Source organism: Zea mays, chromosome 8 (assembly GCF_902167145.1).
Source record: "Zea mays cultivar B73 chromosome 8, Zm-B73-REFERENCE-NAM-5.0, whole genome shotgun sequence".
NCBI lineage: Eukaryota > Viridiplantae > Streptophyta > Magnoliopsida > Poales > Poaceae > Zea > Zea mays.
Window position 1 is genome coordinate 135,284,398 of NC_050103.1, and position 17,181 is coordinate 135,301,578.

General features: G+C 47.5%; 2 protein-coding genes across 2 annotated transcripts; both read right to left on the reverse strand.

Annotated features, from left to right (window-relative positions):
* Window positions 1-437: 437 nt before the first annotated feature.
* Window positions 438-3,930, reverse strand: LOC100277647 (uncharacterized). Its single transcript, NM_001397640.1, has 6 exons — window positions 3,779-3,930; window positions 3,555-3,657; window positions 2,909-3,193; window positions 1,744-1,959; window positions 1,518-1,637; window positions 438-1,422 (listed from the first exon to the last, which is right to left on the reverse strand). Exons 2-6 carry the CDS (start codon window positions 3,627-3,629, stop codon window positions 715-717), a joined length of 1,404 nt encoding a protein of 467 aa, NP_001384569.1. The 5' UTR covers window positions 3,630-3,657; window positions 3,779-3,930; the 3' UTR covers window positions 438-714.
* Window positions 3,931-10,831: 6,901 nt separating this feature from the next.
* LOC100272909 (beta3-glucuronyltransferase) lies at window positions 10,832-16,467 on the reverse strand. The gene is made up of 3 exons (NM_001147361.1): window positions 15,342-16,467; window positions 12,064-12,349; window positions 10,832-11,300 (listed from the first exon to the last, which is right to left on the reverse strand). The coding sequence occupies exons 1-3, from the start codon at window positions 16,034-16,036 to the stop codon at window positions 11,184-11,186; spliced, it is 1,098 nt and encodes a 365-aa protein (NP_001140833.1). The 5' UTR covers window positions 16,037-16,467; the 3' UTR covers window positions 10,832-11,183.
* Window positions 16,468-17,181: the final 714 nt, after the last annotated feature.

Consider the following 17,181-nt stretch of genomic DNA (forward strand, 5'->3'; position numbering starts at 1 on the left):
ATTATCCTTCCTGGCCACTCTCCATTACTTAGGATCAGACCATCATAGGGTGTTTTAGAGTGTGTTGTTTGTCTTTTCCCTATGAATTGTTTTATGTATGCTTGTTTCTGGCCTCCGTAAGAACTATATGAATTGTTTTATGTATGCTTGTTTCTGGCCTCCGTAAGAACTAAGGAGTGTCATGTATCCGAGGTCTTTTGCCCCTTTCCTTCTACTATAATATAATGCAGTGTAGTTCTCTTACGCTTTTCGAGAAAAATGATGATTTTATATTATTTTTGTAAAATTAGTTTTTGTATTTAGATCAATGGATTGTTAGTGTGTCGTTTTGTATTTTAACTCTTCTCTGAAAACGGAGGTAGTGGTTTACAGACAGAAACTTCTTAGATAAAATAAATAAATAGCTTGCAAGGGTAACACACTTCAAGGGGATCTTCTGAAAGAAAAGAAATATATGTCTCACATAAATAGAGGACCTGTTTACATACAAACATCACAGATTCTAGTGACAAATTGATATTTGTTTTACAGAAACAACCAATGGAATCAACTGGCAGGTACTGTGAATCGTATATAGCAAATAATGTGGTTGTAACAGAAAAACAATTGAAACCATTCATAGATATGATACCACTTTTAACTTCTATTCATGGATGAAAATGAAACTAATATCTTCATAATCCGTTTCTCATCCTGGTACTCATCACATATGTGTCACTTGCTTCCACCATTGACTACCAAGGCCTCTGGTTGTGGTGGCGCGATCTCCACCTTGGGAGGACCAGAATGTCGTCGCATTGGCGAGGCAGACACAGTTCCACCCTGGAAGGATAACCTCTTCTTGGCTGGTCCAGTCGAGCCTCCTTTCTCAGGTGTCTCTGCGCCATTGGCCGTTGCTGAACCCTGGAGGCGAGATTTGGCCCTTGCAGATTCTGTGGGAACCATGTAGCTTGGGAGCGACGGGGAGCTCGTGAGGCTCTCGTCGTCCCGCACAGTCGAGGTGGCTATACTGTGCCTTCTTGGCCGCTCAGACTGCACACTGAGCACGCTCCTCGCGTCATCGTCCACCTGTGAAAGCCCGTTCTTGGGCGTGACAAATTTTCTCCTCGCAGGTATCGGTGCCACTCTAGCAGAGGGCGTCAAAGGGGAATGCCTGGAAGTTGGACGGGCCGGTCTTGGAGTTGGCGGCGATGGCTTTTCTAGCTTTGAGTCCCGGCGGTTGAAAGCTTTTGTGATCTCACCCTCTCCAAGGTTCAAGCTCATGCTCTTAACGGATCCCCGGTCAATGTTGCTCTCCTTGTCAGCCCCATTGCGGCCTTCCCATGGTTTTGCTGCCATCCAGCGCTCCAGCCAGCTCCAGCCCCACTGCAGGTTGTTTGGGTCTACAAACATTGGGTTGACAGATCTCGATGTACTCTTCCACTGTAAACAACACATTTTGAGACATTTTAAGCTTTACCATCATAGAGCAAGGAGGATCAAGTATATATAGATGTTCTGAGAGCAAGAGTTCCTACCTGGTGTGAAAATGCATATGCAAGCGCTCTTTCTCTTCTTATCGCCGCCTCTTGCCTGCTTATCAGGCTTGCCTCGATTTGCTCCTTGGATTGGGTGCTGTCATCCCAGTTCTCACCCATCTGATATATCATTATTCACAGACAGAATATGTTTAGTTCTCTCAATAATATCTTATAACTATCTCAAGGCTTTAAGCAGATTAGAGCTTTGAGAAGGTTTGCGTACTCTGAAATTCTCCAGTTCCTGTTTAAGTAGGAGCTGGCGTTGGAGAGCCTGGTTCTCCTCGGACATCTTTGCTCTCCTGGAAGATATCTGTGACTGCACCCGTGATAGAGTTTGCATGCAGCGCAGAGTGCTTGCAGATTGACGCTTTACTGAATTACCCTCAACCAATGACTTCAATCGAACAAGGCCTCGCAGTGCTCGTAGTGCCCTCCTTGCCTACGTTATCACAATGACCGAACACTCTCAGCATAACATTGTTTTGTAAAAGTAAGATTCTTGTTTTTTTCTTTCCTTTTTTTTTGGCAAAGTGTAAAAGTAAGATTCCGCTTTACTATGAAACAAGTAAAATTCCCATGAAGTCCTACTTCCCAAAGAACAGAAACTACGTCCACTAATAGCGTATCTCATATGGATAGTTCAATAGCAGGGCAGACAGGCTCAATAGCAGGGCAGACAGGCTATCAGTATCAAAAAATAATTGAAAAGAACACCAAAATGGGTGACGAAAGGTGGTTGCCACCAACCGCCAGTTGTTCAAGAATCATTTCTGTAACACTTTGCAAGAATGATCTGTAGGCCCTTTGGACAAATGCACATTGGCATAAACAACAGGGCAGACCTAAAAAGTGAAGAACTAGTTGAAGGAAAGGAATTAAACCAGAAAAGTAACAGTTCCTAAGGTTCAACTAAAGCAAGAAAATCTACTTCTTCAGCCATAAATTCCCATTTAGCCCACAAAGATAGGTAGATGAAAGCACGACATGCAATGATGTAAATAGCTAAAGTATTCAGCTAAGAGATACCACTCAGTAACAGCAACTAGACAACTCACGCTTGCAAGGTTGGCAAGCTGCCGACACCTAAAAGCTAGAACACGGAAAGAGCAAATATGCAGGGTGGTCACCAGTAGACATTTGCTTGCATGCCCGGTCATGTTGATGTGTGGAAACGAAATCAGGGGGGTTGGGGAGGGAATCAAACCTCCTCCTACCCCCCCAAATATCAAAGACCTAATCAAAAGCTATCAGAAACGAACACTTCCATGTGCTTGGTAATGCGGCCATCTACATAAACCAATTTCCAACTGCCACAATTGTTCCTATCTAACGTCCAAATGGCACAGAAACAAACAGGTGGATTCGGAAGTGATGATTTTTCACATTACCAGGTAACCTCGGAAGGCGGTCTGGATCTTGACTGCGGCGAGCTCCTGGGTTGGCACAGCAGGTGGCAGCACCGACGCCTGCGCTGGGGCGGCAGCAGGGGCCTCCTCCACGGCGACATGCTTGCTCTGCTCCTGCTCGGCTTCAGGGACCCCAACCTCCTCGGCCTGGTGAAGAACTGGGGGAGGAGCTGGAGGCGGTGGCACCGAAAGATTGACTTCCAAGGAGGTAGACGGGGTCAGATCTACCGGCGTCGGGTTGCTAGCTGCTGACTTCCTCCTTAGCCTCTGTTAATTCCAATGGCAAAGTTCTGGGTTGTGATCAGAATCCAGCTCGAACTTTAGTTACAAAAAACACAAATGCAAGGGGAAAAAAAGGCGGCGCTTTGATCACAGATCCGCAAGACAGTCGTAAAGAGGGGAGGATGAAATGCCGTCTTGGTTGCTTGACATGGATGCAGAATGCAGAACCAAAAATTCACCAGCTGTGAGAATAGTGTAGAAAAGGCCGAACAAGATGCCGTCTTTTTTCTTTTTTTTTGTACTGAACTCTACGGAATCCCGGGCGTGGGGGAAACACGAACCCGATCAAATCCTAGTGGGGAAAAAAACGCAAGAGAATTTTCGAATGGGGGCCGGGAACCATCACCTCCTCTTTCTTCTCCTTGGATTCAGGGCTGAAGACCTTCTTGACGGCGCCGAACCACTTGCCCTTCTTCCCCATCGAAACAGGCACTCTCCCCTGCCTGAACCTGGAGAGGAGCAAGCAAGCCAACAGGTCACGCGAGCCAGTGGTAGCCACCTATCTGTATCTGGCAGGACAACGAACAAGACCGATACGGCGGGGGTTGTGAAGCGGAGCGGACCACATACAGCTTTGTCGGAAGAAGACACGCCCAGATCTTCGTGCGGAAGCAAAGGGGAGGAGGGATCAGGGAAGACGGGCGGGCAGAGGCGGGCAAGCAGAAGGCGTCGCCAGCGGCGTGCGGGGGCAGCTGAGCTCCGCAGCAGCCCGCGACGCAATCATGTCGCGTGGCAGGCCGCGGGAGGCGGATGGGGAGATGTTCAAGGCCAGCGGTTTTTGGCTGCAGCTAGAGGCCTGACTGACAGGGGTGCAGTGCAGGAGCTTTGGATGTTCGGAGGCTGCAACAGCTGGGACTGGGTCTGGGACTGGGAGGGAGATAGAATGCGAGAGCGAGCTGCAGGGAAGCTTGTGTCCGTTACCTTGGTGGGATAGTCAACTGTGAGTGTTGGCGTTGCGATGCGTCGCTCCTCCTACAGTCCTACTCCTCCTCGCTCCTCCCCCTCCCCCTTTTCTCTCGCAGTCGCGGTGGTGCGGTGAGGAGTTTGTAGCCTGTAGGGGGAGGGAAACTGACGACTTTGGACAGCTTGGAGATAGCAGGCGACTGAGAAGGAGGTATTGGAATCTCCAAAAACAATACAGATCCTGATTTCAAGGTGCATTCCAGCCTTCAAACGTCAACAAGGGGCGGGCCGATTTGGAACGCAGAAATTCCGCATGAGTTTTTACAGACACCAGTTGAACTAAAAAAACCGTAGGAACAAAACAGGTTAAATTCCAGAAGACCTGACTAATCACAGTCTGTTTAGAACAGCGTACGAGTAATCTTTCCCAGCTTTTTCTTGACAGGACCAGCGAGACGTTACACCGAAGATGACAGCTGACATCCAATCCCTTGGGTCTGAAGCATGGATGGAGTGATGCAACAAGCAGTTGCAGGACATGGTAGCTGCGTGCCTGCATCTGCATGGCCGTTGGAAGCCACAAGCCATGACGCCAGCCTGGCACGATACTAGAGGTCAAGCGGCAGCAAACATGGTCAAACAAGCACTAATGATCGACGCGTATTATATTATTATATTAAGTACTGCGCAGAATCGGGAGTCTCACTCGTAGTGTTCCCCATCAGCTTGTGTAGGCTGCCATGAATGAATGTGTCACGGGCTGCAAAGCGACAGCCCCAACTCCTCAGTTCTTCTCTAATCTGTTTGCTCTGAGATCTAGTACTGCGCTATGGTTTTAAGGGTCGCGTATACATCTCAACTCATATAAAACATCAGTTCCCATGGTTTCGTTTTCGTAAGTTGTGTGTGTCGGTGTTTGATACCGACAACGTACTACAGAGTGTATCACGTAATGTTTTTAGTAGGACAGTGAAGCTCGATGGTTTATGCTAGACGCGACGGAATACGACGAGTTATACAGATTCGGGCCACCGCTAGGCGTAATATCCTACGTCCTGTGAGTTTCTGGTAGTCATGTTGCTATGAGTTCGAGGGTTTACAGGTGGGTACTGAGGGTAGGAGATGAAGGTCGTCTAGCAATCTAGCGGGATCTAACTTTTTGTAGAGGTACCATCTCAGCCTTATATAGCCGAGTGAGGAGATATCCTTGTACAGATCAAAATAATTATGCAGTTTATCCACTACTTGTTATGATTGCGCCAAGTATTTCGGCATTAAGTTGGTTTATTCCGCAAAGCTCGCGCCCACCTGCATGTGCAGACCGAGTCTTGCGGCATTCTGTTGGCCTCTCAGATCTAGTGCGTGGGAGTTTAAGTCGGCTTCAGTTACCTCCTGTCAAGGCCCACGATGTGTCCCTTGGACGACTTATCGGTGACATTCAAGCAGCCCATGAAGCGAGTTCGCGTCTTGATGACCCGGGATATCCATCCCCACAAGCCCTCGAGGCTCAAGACAATTTTGGTAGAATTGGCTCGAGACTCTAAAAGCGAAACTGGGGTTGATGAAATATATTTGCTGATGGGATGCTCAAGAATTGCTCTTGTGGGTTCAGATCCTCATGAATAGGTCCTGGATCTCTTCGACAAGACTGATGGCACCAGATTCAGACCCGTCCAGGGACAGGTCCGAGGCCACTAAGTGCCCCTAAGGGGGAGAGCGCACCAGATTCAGACCCGTCCAGGGACAGGTCCGAGGCCACTAAGTGCCCCTAAGGGGGAGACGCTCAGGAGCTGGGCTCGTGAATCCGGACCCCGTCGACAAGACTGATGACGTCAGACCCGGACCCAGACCCACACATGGAGGGACAGGTTCGAGGCCGCCACATTTCCTGGAGGGGAAGTCGCTAAGAGTTGCGCCCGTGAGTCCGTACCCCATCGACAGGACTGATGACGTCGGACCCGGACCCACATAGGGACAGGTCTGGGACCACCATGTGTCCTCGAGGGAAACTCATCCCTACCACGCGCCCATGAGTCGAGACCCCATCGGCATGATTGATGGTGTTGCAGATGAAAACTTATCCCTAGACCCGAACTCGCAGGGGTCCGATACCCGGCGGGGGCACCCGTGGACCCAAAGTATATAACATATTACATGTACAATGAGATAATGTCCACAATTTATAGATCTTTCTCTCTCAACTGCAATTGAGATCAGGTTCAAAGGTGTGAAAGAGACTGTTGTATGTGCATGTCATGGAAAATTTGTAGTCGCTACCCTTACAACAAAATGTTTGTTGTCGCCCAACAGTGCATATGCTGCTCTGGGGTCGTTGTACGTAGATGAGACGCACATCAGCACATGACATGGTTGATTGGTTAGCTACTTCGTGGCTCGTCTCATCAACTCGCCAACCTATTGGACAAATCACAAACGTCCAGCTCGGTGGCTCTAGCACAAAATCTTGTCCCTCGTGGAGTTCCAGCAGTTCCAACTCCAGCACAACACAATAGCTCACTCAGCTCCAACTCCTATATTCGAGGGACTGTGGAGCACTCGTGGGTGGGGGAGAAAACCCGTCCAGAACTCACAGATCCGTGAGGGAAAATTAAGACACGTCCCCGCCCCTGCCGGGTCCGAAAACCGTGGGACTCTCCCCCGATCCTACCCCCGTGCCATCCCTACTCGGGATTTACGCCCGTGAATCCGGACCCCGTCGACTGGACTGATGACGTCGGACCTGGATTTGCATAGAGACGGACCGAGGCTGTCACGTGCACTAGAGGGGAAGTCGCTTAGAAGTTGCGCCCACAAGTCTGAACCCCATTTGTGCCATTCCAGTGCTTCCATCTTGATCTATGAACCCCCTGTGAGTGGAGCACAAGTCTTTGGTTCCTTATGAGATTTCAATCCACCCAATGGATGTATCCCCTAAACTTTGAGTCGGCTTAGGTAACAATCGACTCGAAGGTCTCATAAAACCTCACTTCGGTGGATTGTCTTGCTGGCTTGACGTTTGGTTGGGTGGCTAATTGAAATCTAGCCGTTTTAATTGTGCTTGAGGGAAGGCCCGGCCGAGCGAAACTTGGTTGATTGTGATATGCTCAACAAGACTATTGAGTTTATCGATTGAAATTCAATCGATAGAGGCTTAGCTAAATTTTCCAGAGAAATCTATCGTGGCACCCAATGGGTGTGTTTGTTGTATCTTTCGTAAAATAGTTCCCTGAGTTGACATAGCGTAATGATGCGTGTGAGCCAGTGATCAACTCATTCACTGACCTCTGATGTCGTGTTCGCTGCGTTGTGCCAGGGATATGCTGCTTCTTGGAAATCGAAACGACCCTTGGTTACTTGTGACTGTTCATTATATGGGCGAGAACCGAAAGGGTACCATTCTGTTTCTTATATAGCTCAACTTGTCGTTCTGTGCTTCTTTGCTTGCCTTTGATTCCACTTCCTTGCAAGCCCTTCTTCCCCATGAGAACCCCAATGCCGGAGGTAGGAGTCGCAAAATGGGGTTGTCGTCTACTCCCCCGTTAATGAAGAAGACGTTGGGTAGTAGAGTCATGGCTCCGACTCCACGGGGTTAGCAACTACACCCGTGGGCCAAGTGATCACGACAGTGATCGGCCATGCTCCTGCGACCCCCTTCTTCTTGCGACTAATCCAGGTCCAAACCCAAGGCATCGAGGTGGACAATAGAGTCTACCGCATCGGAACGCTATGACGGTCAGTCGAGGAGGAGGCACTGGTGCAACCACGTGCCTAGTCGGCGTAGCAACAGCCTAACGTGGCACATGGATGACTCGGGTCCCCTGAGTCTAGGCACGTGTCGGTGAGGCTCGAGTCATGACCGAAAGAGGTTTAGCAGCGACCTTCACTAGGGACGCCCTAGATCTTAGCAAGGGCTTCTTCTCTGTTGGGGTGATGGTGTGGGACCTCGGGGCTTCCTTTCCCACACCCGCTACGCGGGGCAGGGCACCCTTTTGGTCTGTGATGCAGGAGTGGGATCCGAAGCAGCGGCGGCGGCGAAGCGGAAGACTGGCCATAGAGTTGTTGTAGATTGACGTCGCACCCCCTACCAAATGTGTCAGTTGTCGGTGTTTGGTTCCGACGGCACACTATGAGGTGTACCACGTAGTGCTTTTGGGAGGACGACGAGGTCTATCGCAGCTCGATGGTTCGTGCGGGGCACGATGGAACATAATGGTTTATACAAGTTGGAGCTACTCGAGTGCGTAATACCCTACTTCATGTGAGTTTGTGGATGTGTATTGCTCGATGATTGGAGACCCCACAATGAGCATGTGGTAATTTTGTATTTGGATCATCTTTTTTCTGACGAGCTTTTTCTGAGAATCTGACTATGGGTAAAAGCTGACGGTGGTGAGAAGCTGACTAGTAAGAATTTGAGTGTTTGGCAACCTGACTGTGGGAAAAAGCTGGTGGTTAGAATCTAGGTGTTTGGATGGTCGGATTTACAAAGAACAAGTTATGAAATTAGGTACGGTAAAAAGGTCCTTTGTCCTACTAATGAGTTGACAATTCAAAGTATATCATGTGTTCTCCATTACCCGCTGTCATCCTTAAATTGATGTAAAGATTTGACTCGTATTAAAACCGGGACCAACCTAGAATGGTTCTTTGAATAGGCCCTACCCTGAATGCAACTAGGTCATTCTAGGCCTTTTCATCCCTTCATCAGTTCAGATTGGAGCCACACCTACGAGTACCTAAAATCGAACTAAACCAAACATTTCTAGGTTTTAGTGAATCAGCAGGTTCCACTCTATCCCGATCTAGAACTGTTTCCTGACCTAGAACCGGTCCAGAGCTGTCGATGGACCCCTTAGAGCTTGTTGGTTTGTGCCAGAATGTACCTAGGAATCGTTTTAAAACCTACATAAATTAGGTAAACAATCTGGCTAAGAATCGTTCCGGCGACCGTTCTCTAAAAACGGAGCAGGCCCTTAATGTGTCGATGTTCTATAAATAGATTTAAGCAAAGTTGAAAGGAGCTTGGAACCTAGGGAGTGTCTTGCACAACAGATCGATCAAAGCACAAATAGATTCGCAAAACGAATTTTAATATGCTTGCCGCTGTGGGTGGGTGGTATTCATTACCGCCACCGTAGCAGCGTAAACAAATTGAATATGTGTGCGCCGACGCCATGGATGCATCATATGTATCCGGTGATGGTGTCCGTCACGAGGCGTGCACGAGTGGCGTTAACTCCTCATCCTGCAAGCCGCGCATGCATGCAACATATATTTATTTATTTAATTACACGCAAGGCATCTGGTCCTGGCCAGCCTCACCCTCACCAGTATTACATAAAGTTGATATAGATATGGCATGGTAGGACGAAGCAAGTTTGATGAAGATAGAACTTGTATACGTTGTCGTTGGTTGTTTGGATGGTTCCAAGTTTATAATATTAACTTAATTAGTTTTTAAAATATTTTTAATCTAAATAATAAATAAAATAATTTATTTAAAATTCTTTTTCCCAAAGGTTTACAACTCTAGTTTTACGATTTTCTGAATCATTTAGTGATCTGCTCCACTAACCTCAGAGCTAAAATAAGCTCGGCTTCTCGGAACAACTTTAGGCCTTGGAAAGGCAGTTATGTTATAACAGGCCGCAAAGAGGCTACCATCTATTTAGGCCGCACCCCTAACAATTTGCCACCAGCACTGGATTCTCATCGTTCATGTGCCCAGATTTTGCAGGCCGAGCTTTTACTTTCCACCCCCAACGATGGGCGCCTGTTTCTTCTTCTCTTCTTACAAGTAGGGATGGCAGTGGGTAAGGTACTCAGTGGGCACACGAAGTCATACCCATACCCACTAGGAAAAATTTGACCCATACTCATACCCACTACCCATCATGGGTACAAAATTACGCCATACCCATACCCACCATGGGTAGCGGGTACCCATCGGGTACCCATACCCATTAACATTACGATAGACATAATCATTTGAATCGCAAAAATAAGTACCAGCATAACAAATGTATCGAACCCAACATAATTTTATCACAGGTTCAACAATATTCAACATTAAATGGCAACACCATGACTTCAAATCACACAAAACATAGCATTGATTCTACAAAACCGTGGACAAAATCATGCCTTCAAATCTAATTGTTCAATACACAATACTTAATATTTGAATATACAAGACTTCTGGATGGTCCGTCTGGCGGCTGGCCTGGTGCCTGGTGCGTGGTGCCCTGGTGGCCGCGTTAGGGTCTTAGGGTTATCAAATAACGAGAGCAAATTCATTTTATATGGGACATATAAATCCGACCCACGTGTCATATGTTAGCGGGTTCCCCATCGGGTAGCGGGTATGGGGCAACAGAGAACATACTCACGCCCACCGTACCCGATGGGCATAACAAATGACCCAATAAAATACCCATGGGTATCAAAATTCGCCATACCCGTACCCTAATAGGGTTTTTACCCATCGGGTTTCGGGTACCCATTGCCATCTCTACTTACAAGCAAAGCACAGACCTTTTTCAAAAGCAAATAAACACTGTCCCGCAAGGAAACACCAGGGACGATGACAGCAAGACCTGAGCGCAGATTCAGTCTCTTCTCTCTTTTTTTTCTTTCCCTTTGCACATGATTTTTATGTTCTCCAGATGTTAATTGCTGCTGCCTTGCTGGGATTTCATGCCATAACACAATAAAAACTTTCTCCATTCCTCACGCCACTGCCATTTTTTTTAACCCAAACACAACAGGACCAACCGACCAGGCTAAAGAATCACAAATGAATCTGAATAAATACTATCGCAATTCTTTTGCTCCCACGGACAGTTCATCATTCATGGCCCCCCTCCCAAACCTGAAAACTAAAACTGAGGGGAAAGAAAAAGGGAACACAAAAAGGAGAGAGAGAGAAAAAGAACCCTTAGTAATCAGCCTTCTTGCTTTCCTTGCCGTTACCATCGCCCACCACATTTACAGCGACTCCGATCCAACCCCCTGCAGTTCTTCCCCTGCCTGCGAGGTTGCGACGCCTCTTGTGCGTCCTCTCGGCTGCCCTCTATCGCGAGCTGGGCACGCTGTACTGCCACACCATGATCTGGGAGCAGTCGGAGGGGATCCCCTTCAGCTTAGCTCGGTCTTCAAGTAGCACTTCTTGCACGAACTTGATCGAGTCCTGCAATCACATCAGTAACTAACTGTTGGTAGCTTATTGCTTGCACATGACAAGTAGATCATGAGATATGTTGAGAGTGATTATTCTAGATAAAAAAAGATCATGAATTGAATCCAGACAATTTATCTACTATACCCGAACCTTGTTCAGAAGGAACATGAGTGGACATGCTTGACCTGCAGTGATTGACTTGAACCATTGACAAGGTCAGCATCCAATCTGTTCCAACCGCTTGCCTTTTTTTTTCTTTGAGATTGTGTTTAGCACGTTTTTTATCAAGAAAAAGGAAGATTTTACAGGACCTTGTAACACATACAAGCCAATCACAGCCCACATCGTAGACACTGTTATATTAGAAACTGATGCCTTTCATTTTTCAAGTAACAGAAGGAAAACAATTCAGAGTATGAAACCATTCCTTGACATAACACTTCAAATTACTAATGCCAATGGCTTAACATTTCATCTTCAAATTAATAATCTCAATTCAGAGTTTTTATACGACGACATTCTCAAGAGATGGACAGCCAAAGATTGCTAATATCTGAGAACCAGTCCCTTCACTGAGTCAACCACATACCATAGCTTGCTAAATGCTAAGTACTACCCCCATTTTTTGTTTGAGATAGTTCAACTTTATACTAACAAACGTCAAATAAAAAAAATCGGAGGGAGTATGTTGTATCATGCCAAAGCAAAATTTAATTGAACTAGACTTGCTCGGTCACTAACACTCTCTCCACAAAGGCGGGGTTGGACTAACCTGTGAAGTGTCTGGTAATGACGTTGGCCGTCCCCACCGCTCAGGATCCCACAAAATAGAGCTATTGAACGCAAAACCTGAGACGTCGATCGTGTGGGCTCGTGTACCAGCGGCACCAGCAGGATTCAGGTCAGCTTCCGTGTTATACGTCACTGAACGGGTGGTCCCGTCGTTGAAGTCCCTTGAGAACCAACCGACGACCTTTGAGGCACTGCACAGTGGACCCTCCACTACCACTTTCTTCTCGCCCGCCGACATTGTTGCCACAGGCCATGTACCAAACGCCCTGCGCATTTTGAAATGTTAGAAAAAAAAACATCTAAAGGCACCAACATCTGAGATGAAATTCAACAAGAACCATGCAACATGCACCAAAACATGTGTGACGCAAGAGGTAGCTTTGCCTGTGATCTATGTGTCTCATCTTGACTGGGTCAGAAGAATTATGGATTATGGAATTGAAAAGCATTGTGCCACCAAACCTTGACTAGAATGGCACCACTAACCACACATCAGCCAATTGATTTTAATTCGAAGGAAGAAAAAAACAGACGCATCTGATTTTCCTCAACTCGAAAGAACATGTGATAGGAGGGGATACCTCCATTGACACATCTTTAACATGCTGACTACTATAGTTTTGACCGCTCATCCAAATCATTTCATACAAGGAATAGACTGAGTTATTGCATGTAAACTATACAGTACAGCTACACCCTCCACTTGCCTGCACGGCTGCACATGCAGATGCCTAATTTGTTCCACTACCAATTCCAGAGTTTGAATAATCTTGACAAATCCAGATCAAACAAACTACGGGATGATGCAACGGTTCACGATCAATGGAAACTTGAGTAAGCAGACGTGTTCCCAATATGCAGTCAAACACAACTACATAGGTATAGTAAAACTCAACTGGAACAAACGAGCTTATTCAAACATTAAGGTAAACCGTAACCAAATTTCAGCCTCCTAGGATTAAAAGAATCCAATGCTAAATCTCAACCAGACGCAAGAAACATTAACTGCGGTCAAAACCCAGCCAATTAGTATAGTAAACCACACTTATAGTCACTGTAGTGTTCACCTGCACTCATTTGTTTCTGGTGGCTGGTAGTTCTAGGACAGGCATGCTATGACCTACGTGCGACAAGGCATAATTGATGCTCCTACCTCTGTTGCATTATTATGCTGGAGCCCCACAAAAAGCATCAGGGGCCACAAAGGCAGATGTGCACGCATCTCGAGGACTGTAAAGATTAAAAGGGACACACACACAAAAAAGAGAAGGCAAACTAGAAAAACAAGCACAGATGTTTTGGTGCCCAGGTGCAGGTAAAATCTTGCTTGAGGAAAAGAGGCTGTTTTTACCCCATCATGTTCCTCTAAGCGAAAAAGACTGTTCTTCCAGGGAAGATCGCCACTGTGCTACCACGTGGCATGAGCACTACTGTAGTAGTGATCTACTAGTACCATTGTACTAAACCAAGGTCTGATCCCCTCTCTTTATGAAAGCAAGCACCCATCAATGAAAGAACGCTACCATCGGGAAAAGTGAATGCAAAAGGTGAGTCAAATGTTGATGTGTTTTCAAGTTAAGAGGCAAAAGGTTTCGGAATTTGATGCTGAGTAAGATTGCTTTATGCATGTATTTTTTTTTTTGAAATGTAGATTGCTTTATATCTATAAGCATCTAAACTTGTAACAGCATCCGCTAACAATGTTCAGATGGATAAGCAAAGGGGTTAAAGGGGCGGTCAGAACAAACTTCAGATGCTATACTAGTGTCATGCTCTGGTGGAAATACTGGATTTCATACTCTGATGAGAATTCATGGTCATGCAAGTAAGAAACCCAATAATCAACATCAAATGTTGGTAAAATGAAATGTGAAATCTCATTTTTGCAAGACTTTCCAAACTCCTCATGAGAAAAATCTCCAAAGACAACTGGTGGTCTGCACAGAAATGAAGATTCATACTGCCATTTTGCAAACGAAGTTCTTTTTGGAGTTTCTTGCGGGCTCCAGAAGATCTAGATCACAGGTGGTGCTGTGTGCACCAGTATAGGAAAACTGCACCGAATACGTGGGCAACTTTCTGCGGTGTATATCAGATGGACATTATGGGGTTGGAGGAAGAAATTAATGGTGTGGATAGAACTAGGACCTTCTCTCCACTTTAGTTCAATCAGTTTCAATGGCCATGGCATAACGGTTACTACTATTTTTCTCCCTGCCTGCTATCTTTTGTAGGCTGTAGCTATTTCCCCCCAGCATGTTGCTTCCCCAGTATAGGAGTAACAACATCTCAGGAGTCAATTCAAGGATGTCATGTTCTCACTGACTTTCCAATCTGTTAGGTGCCACCGACACTCTTACAGGCCCATTTGTCAGTGACTAACAGCAGTGCTACCACTACCACATAAAATAATTGTGGCTTTGCTCATGATACGTGTTTAAAGTCTAAATTAAACTAGTTGGGGTGGTTGGCATGAACACATTTGTCCGTTGGGGCCTTGGGGGTGAGCAAAAGCGAAAGATTAAAAGAAGCATTGTTTGGTGGGGGCGAAAGGGACTCAGGAAAGTGATAAGCTAGATCCAATAATTGACTCCTCGCATCAGAGAAATGGAGAGAATAGTTGAAGTTCTCTGAGAATCTACAGTGCCTCCTCCCTTTTTTCCCCCTTCAGAGCATTAAGAAGAATAGTTTGGTAAGTACATGCGAGACACACATTGTCCCACCCTTATTCCCCCGCTAATGATAGCTTATGTTTTTAATTATTTATTTATGTACCAAACTACACGGCTAATAAAGCATTTATTTAGACGAGTAAATAAAATAACTTATGGTACTGAATTAAGAAACGATGATTAGTTATGAGGAGTCCCTAGTCGTAGTCCTAGTCGGTGGGGAAAAAAAAAGAACCGGAATTTATGAGCTGGAATTGCAATTTTAGGCATTGTGATTCGGATTCAAGCAACATACATTCTGGAAGAACAGCATGTGCTGGAAATGGAGATCAGTTAGATGTGAAATTGAAAGAGGGGCCAGGCAAAGCTCCAATCTTTGAGCTTGGAAACCAAAAATAGGAAAGAAATCAGGAAACTTGCTTGGAAATAATTTGCATCTTAATAGCCTAGACGGATTTTAATAAGTAAGAAGATGAAGGATCAATGAAAGCATGAGTCATTTCATTAATTAAAAACAATCATGGCATGAAATAGAAGGAAGAAGGCGAGATTTGAAGGTGGTGGGAGGGGAAGAGGGGGTACTGACTCGATCTGGCGGATCTGTTCGAAGAAGCCGACGTCGTAGACGCCGGCGGCGTCGGCGAAGTGCAGGACGCCGGCGAGTCGGTGCTTCTCGACATGCGCGAGCGCGGCGTTCCGCTGCACGTGAGCCTCGGCGTCGGCGGTGGTGAAGTTGTCCTCGGGCTTGAAGGCGAGGTGCCTGTACATGACGCCGGTGCCGCGGAGCACCTCAGCGGTGGCGGGCGCGTCGGCGGCGGGCTCGACGACGACCCAGACGACGGGCGGGCGCACGAGGCGCAGCGTGTGGGCGAGGCGCAGCAGCTCGCCCCGGCGGCGGCGGCGCTCCCCGGGGCCGGAGCGCGTGGTGGTGACCACGATCAGGAGGCGGCGCTGGGCGGCGTCCTCCTCGTCGTCGCCCAAGTCCACCGTGGCGCCGGCGGAGAGCGCATCGGCGGCCTCCGCGGGCGGCGACAGGGTGGCGCGCGCGTCGACGGCCACGCGGGAGGCGGCGAGGCGGTCCCCGGGACGGTGCGGCGGGTGGTGCTGGGGGGTGGCGGCGGCGGACTTCCAGGAGGAGGAGGAGGAAGGCGCGAAGCCCGTGAAGAAGCCCATGACGAAGCAGAGGGAGAAGTGGAGCAGTGCCTTCTTCCACAGGTGGCCGCCGGCCCGCCGCTGCTTGGCCCGGTCCGGCGCCGCCACCGCCACCGCGCCCGTGCCCATGGCCGCGCGGAAGCTGCTGCCGGATCACGGCACGGTCTTGGATCGGGATTGGACGAAGGTGGGTGGATGTTGGGGCAGAGCCCGCCGAATCAGCTCGAGCTGCACGGGGGAAGAAGAGGTGGCCGGTGGGGGCAGGCTGTGTTTATTGTTAAGGTGGGTTAAAGAGGGGCTGGCTCGCTCGGTACTAGAACGTCATCAATGCCAAGAACTCAAGATCATGGCCGTGCGGAGGAGGAGCTAGCCGGGAATGAGCGTACGGCGGGGCCGCGGGGGCAATGGAACGGTGAGAGCAATGAGTAGTTTTGAGGGAGAGACGCGGGGTAATGAGGAGGGTGAGGGGAAGATGCTGCAGCCGTATGGCGAGGAGGGAGGGAGGAGGAATGAATACGGCCGGTGGTCCGGTGCGAAGTGAAGTGAAGGTGGTGAACTGGCGACTTGGCCCCGGAGCGAGGTGAAAATGAAAGGGGAGCCTCCGAGCGTGGTTGGTGTGGACAGGGCGGGAGGGGGTGGAGTGGAGTGCGGTTAATAGATTAGCATTAGCATGCAGTCCGGTATAAAGTACAGTTTTCCTTTTGTCCGGTTCCAGCACAATAGGATCCGGTATTGCGTGGGTTCATTTCAGGGTTAAAGTTTTCGTTTTTTAATTTTTGGAGGTCACCGAAAATGAGATTTCAAGCCAATTTCATTTTTACCGAGATGGATTTTAAGTTTTAAAAATAAACTTCAGTTTTTTTTAAAAAAAATCATGCTTTCAGTTGTTGAGCATCATATTTGGCACACAGGCACGGTCGTACGATTTCGTTTCACCTTGTGGCCTGAACGGTCCGCAGGGTAGTCCGAACGGTTCGTGATTAGGTTAACTCGGATACAAGTATTTATCTCATGCGTGATTATCCTAGCCTATCCGTGTGAGTCTGTTGGATCTCGTCTAGAAACATGTCCAGATCTCCCCTATATAAAAGGTACGACCGGTTGAGAACCACTAAGCACATTCCAACTGTCACGTCCGGTTTTAGAAGGTAAATCGAATGTGAACCATGTATGTGCTAGGATCAGAAATCCACGTACACAACGATTATATAATTGGACATCATCACACAATGTTCAAAATAATAGTGAATATAAATATTACTTTATTACACCTT

Bases quoted from the DNA above. Each gene is read 5' to 3' on its own strand.
- LOC100272909 (NM_001147361.1), bottom strand. From the start codon at position 16,036: ATGGGCACGGGCGCGGTGGCGGTGGCGGCGCCGGACCGGGCCAAGCAG. The intron at 12,350-15,341 runs GTCAGTACCCCC...CAAAATGCGCAG, and splicing joins GAACAGATCCGCCAGATCGA to GGCGTTTGGTACATGGCCTG. The intron at 11,301-12,063 runs GTTAGTCCAACC...ATGTGATTGCAG, and splicing joins CATTACCAGACACTTCACAG to GACTCGATCAAGTTCGTGCA.
- LOC100277647 (NM_001397640.1), bottom strand. From the start codon at position 3,629: ATGGGGAAGAAGGGCAAGTGGTTCGGCGCCGTCAAGAAGGTCTTCAGC. The intron at 3,194-3,554 runs GTGATGGTTCCC...TGGAATTAACAG, and splicing joins CCAAGGAGAAGAAAGAGGAG to AGGCTAAGGAGGAAGTCAGC. The intron at 1,638-1,743 runs GTACGCAAACCT...ATGATATATCAG, and splicing joins AGGAACTGGAGAATTTCAGA to ATGGGTGAGAACTGGGATGA.